The sequence below is a fragment of the Zingiber officinale genome, chromosome 5B, assembly GCF_018446385.1.
Source record: "Zingiber officinale cultivar Zhangliang chromosome 5B, Zo_v1.1, whole genome shotgun sequence".
NCBI lineage: Eukaryota > Viridiplantae > Streptophyta > Magnoliopsida > Zingiberales > Zingiberaceae > Zingiber > Zingiber officinale.
The window spans coordinates 71502103-71506627 of record NC_055995.1 but is presented as its reverse complement, the minus strand read 5'-3'; the positions used below and the strand labels follow the sequence as shown (position 1 = coordinate 71506627).

The following is a 4525-nucleotide window of genomic DNA, read 5'->3' as shown; positions in this document are numbered from 1 at the left end:
AAACCGATGTTTTTGAGTATTTTACACCGGTTTTTTCAAAAACCGGTGTCTATGAGTGCAGATTTTCGCTCATAGACATCGGTTTTTTTAGCCGATGTCTATGAGCACCTTTTTTTCATTAATAGACATCGATTTTAACTGCGGTTTTTAAAACCGGTGTCTATGAACCAAAATTCTGACGTACTTTCTTAGCGCCCTTTCTTTTGGGTTTCTCCTCGCCTTGGATGAAGCAACCAGCCAATTTATCTCCCCAATTTTGAACAATTCGACATGGCGAAATTAGCACTCCTCTTCCTTTGATCCCATTTCTCGCTCCCTCTTCCCCCTTCTTTTGTTCCTTTTCATTCCGTCGATCTGTTGGCCAGATGAAGAAAGGTCGAGTTCTGGTGGAGCCGGCGGCGGCAGTAGCGGAGACGCGGTTCCGCGGCGTGCGGAAGCGGCCATGGGGGTGGTTCGCGGCCGAGATCAGGGACCCCTAGAAGAAGGTCAGGGTGTGGCTCAGAACTCTCGACTCGGCCGAGGCTGCCGCTCTGGCCTACGACTCCGCCGCTCGCGCGTTCCGTGGTTCCAAGGCCAAGACCAACTTTCCCCTAGCCGCCGCCGCTGCTGCGTCTCCCACCCCTACTCCTGCATTCCGCTGCCCTCCCTTCGCTGACCCAACCCTAGGGTTTTGATAAGATACAAATTGGAATTAAGTCGACCCACCTCATTCTACGCACTCATCACCGAGAGGTCCGAGACCTTGCAACAGCGGCATCGTCGTCTGCAAATCTCGAAGCGAAGATGAAAATTGTGGTGGCTTATCTCCTGGCCGTCCTCAGCGGCAACCCCAACCCCTCCGCCGATGATATCAGATCCATCCTTGAATCAGGTTGAACTCTCTTCCCTCTCATATTTATCTTGGTTTCATTTCGGTGATCCTTGTTTCTTGCTTGTAGTAGGAGCGGAGGCAGAGGATAAGAGGATCAACCACTTCCTCGCAGAAGTCAAGGGCAAGGACATAACAGAAGTCATCGCTGCCGGCCGGGAGAAGTTCGCTTCCGTGCCCTCCGGTGGCTCTGTGGCTGCCATCGGGGTCGCCGCCCCTGGTAGCGGCGGCGCAGGCGGCGCCCCAGCTGCAGAGGAGCCTAAGAAGGAGGAGAAGGTGGAGGAGAAGGAGGAATCCGACGAGGTGAAACTCCCTGTCTTTCCCTCCCGCAAATTTTCGTTTCCGACATAAATTTGTGGTTTTTTTTCTTTCTCGTTTCCAATTTCTGTTTTTGGAAAACACAAGCTATGGAGATTGGTTTGATTGCTATTTGTTGTAAGTTTTGAAGGTAATGGCAGTCTTTTTTATTTTATATACTAGCATATCACTTAAACGGCTACAAGTATGCCACTTTTTCCAAATTTAATAGCACATGGTAAAGTCCTATCTTGTGATCAAGGTTCACAAAGCATATACAGAGGCATAAAGTCATGCAGACAAAGACTGAATATTGTTAGTAAAGTGCATAAACTCTCAAGTATTTGGATTAATTAGAGTTGAAGATGTAAGGGGTGGAGGGAAAAAGGAAATCTTTGTTAGTATTAATGATAAGTCGCCATGATGATTACCATTGTTATTGCTAAATTTGTTGATCTCCTATGTTTAACTCATACCTCAAGTATGTAATTAAATGGTTTAATTTCATACTTTTTCGTATTGTTGTGCATACGTAGGATTTTGTTTCTCTATAGGGAGTTAGATGAGTGGTTTATAGACACCTAGTTGCATCTCTTATTTTCCTCTACATGTATGCACATTTTTTGACATCGGTTGGCAATTCATGTGTATTTATCTTTATTTTAACATACTTCTAACTTTTAACTATGACCAGTGCTTCTTGAATTATCTTTGAAGGTTTGGAATCTTCAACCCAGCAGTCGTGTATGATCACCTGGGAGAAATTTATTCAGCACTTATTCTGGGAAGCTTAGTGTTCTGCATTTTGTTATACTTGAAAGTGAGCTTCTGTAAATTTCAATCTAGCTTTTCCTATGGTTATTACTGTCCTTTGTTCCTAATTTGAGATGATTGTTTTTCTCCAAAGGGTCATTTGGCACCATCTTCTTCGGATTCTGGTTCATTAGGGAACTTCATAATTGATTTTTATTGGGTGAGCTTTCTTAACCAGACATCATTTGCAGAGTTGTTGTGTCATTGTTTTTTTCTGGATTGATTGCACATAAAATAATCAGATAAATGCATCTGATTGATAATTTGAGATACTATGGAGTATGCAGGGGCCTTGCAAATATCTCAAAAAAAAAACAAATGAACATATTACAATGGATTTGTTGATTTATTTTTTAATCACTGTTACCTAATCATGGCAGGTTATGTGCCAATGCTTAAACTTTTATTAGCTATATTTGATAGTGAAGGATTTTATCTGTTACTTGTTCCCAGATGTATCACTATTTTTACATATTACAATTATGTTTGCATGGGTGCACTCTATTCTTGCATTTCCATTCTCTGTACTAATGGTTACATGAGATTTCTCCAATCTGCATATAGATTAAACTATATTTGTGTATGTAAGTGTACTTTGTAGAATATGTAGCAGTCTTACTTTCTTCTGGTTGTCTCTTTAACCAATTGATTCTCTTTTGCTTCTTAACTGTGCATGTTTATCCTCAACAAACATTAAAAAAGCACGTCTATTTGCTAAAGTCAAATGTCATAAATTCAATGTAGCCTCATTCATTTTCTTTTTTAGTATAGAAAGTAATATATGCTCTTGATCACAGACTTAAACAGGAAAATCACTCTGTGATTTGTTTTGTGATTTGTTTTGCTGAATAGTTAAGTCTCAATCATTAGCCAACACCAGGGAGCAGAACTACCCAAGACTAGTAGTTAATGCTCTAGATATTTCCATGGGGAATTGTGCTATAACATGTTTTGGTGTTGAGGGTTTTAGTCGTAAAAGGAGTACCATGAGATCAAATTGCATTGGAAAATGCAATTTCCTTAAAAAAAATTAGTTAAATATTTATGTTTGGTACAAATGAATAACCTTATTTGTGACTTCATTAGTATTTTATTTTCAAATGTTTCATTGCCTACTCTATATGTGTTTGTTCGTGATCCAAGATATGTTGACTTAAGAGTTCAGAGGATATTTTCTAACCATATCTACTTGTGGAACCAACTGAATCACAAAAAACCTTCAAGTATTTTTTCCATTATGTGAAATCTTATGAAATGATTTATTTAGAAATCTAAAACACTTGCCCACCAATATTCAATGTTGCCATATATTCACCGTCATGGAAAAAAAATTCTCTCACATCCTTGGTCTCACTGCCAACTATAATACACATATGCATGTACTTCTGTTGCAACAATAGGATTATTTTTACTATGATGATGGGATCTTATATAATATCACATACATGTAAAAACTCTTTAAACATGGCTTAGAATATGATGTCTTTGATTTCGGCAACCACATTCTAGCTTTCATTATAAGGAATACCCAATGAATTGGGATGTCACAAGTCAATTTGAATATGGCGCATTGGAATACTTTCCTGCCTGGTCTCTATTTAAGCTTTTCAAGCTAGTTCTGCAGTTCCATGAACTTTTCAATCTCTAAAGCTCCATTCATGTTAAGTTGTTGGGAAAAGAGCATCTTGACAGAATTGAAATTCTCCTCTTTTTATCAGTAAAGTTTGATTTCTGGCTATACAATAAACACTTGCCTCACACTGCTTGTTCAATTTTCTTGCACGGAGAAGTATATTCACTGATATGAGGTCCTGGCAGAGGAAACCTTAGGTGGAATAGGTTATTCTTTGCTTTTAAATAATTGCCATTAAAACCACATGAGGATCTTACCTCTTGTTGATATTGTTGGACTTCCTTTTGCTCAACCATTTGGTTTGTGCCTTTCTTCATGCTAGTTTTTCTAGCTATGTGTTGTTATTATGCAAGTTGTATCTCATGTATTAATATCCTTCTATAATGAACAAATGAATTACTTGGCAATGCTTTTCAGCCTAATTTTTCCTATCAATGTAGCTGCAATTTATACAGTTTGTGGACAATTTTTTTTTCTTGTGCAGGGCATGGAACTGTATCCTCGTATCGGCAAAAACTTTGACATCAAGGTTTTTACAAACTGCCGATTTGGTATGATGTCCTGGGCTGTTCTTGCCGTCACATATTGCATCAAACAGGTCAATTTTATCTTTACATCTGTTCTTTGAGCTGTTGATAAATATAGCATATGAGGAAAGCACTAATATGTCAAACAACATCTGGAACAATAAAGAAATTAATTGAGGAAGAAGATGCTGACTTTACAGATGTCTGTATCCCTGGTTTTAAGCTGGGTGATAGTGAGAAATTTTTCTAATTTTCTTAGTTTAAATTGCAAATCCTTCAGATGTCAGCCTACACTTTTTTTTAACTGCTATGGGTTCCTGTAGGTATTACTTACTTGGGGTTAAAAGGCCAATTGATCTTAGTTTTGCCCATCAATGCCTCAGCTTC

At 38.8% G+C, this 4525-nt stretch overlaps 1 protein-coding gene and 1 long non-coding RNA gene across 2 annotated transcripts; both read left to right on the top strand.

Moving 5' to 3' along the window:
• Nucleotides 1-719: 719 nt before the first annotated feature.
• On the top strand, nt 720-1219 carry LOC121986720 (60S acidic ribosomal protein P2B-like). The gene is made up of 2 exons (XM_042540664.1): nt 720-871; nt 939-1219. Exons 1-2 carry the CDS (start codon nt 784-786, stop codon nt 1217-1219), a joined length of 369 nt encoding a protein of 122 aa, XP_042396598.1. The 5' UTR covers nt 720-783.
• Nucleotides 1220-1857: 638 nt separating this feature from the next.
• LOC121987473 lies at nt 1858-4210 on the top strand. The gene is made up of 3 exons (XR_006113610.1): nt 1858-1985; nt 2073-2138; nt 4096-4210. It is a non-coding gene; the product is annotated as an uncharacterized LOC121987473 (long non-coding RNA).
• The last annotated feature ends 315 nt before the right edge of the window (nt 4211-4525 follow it).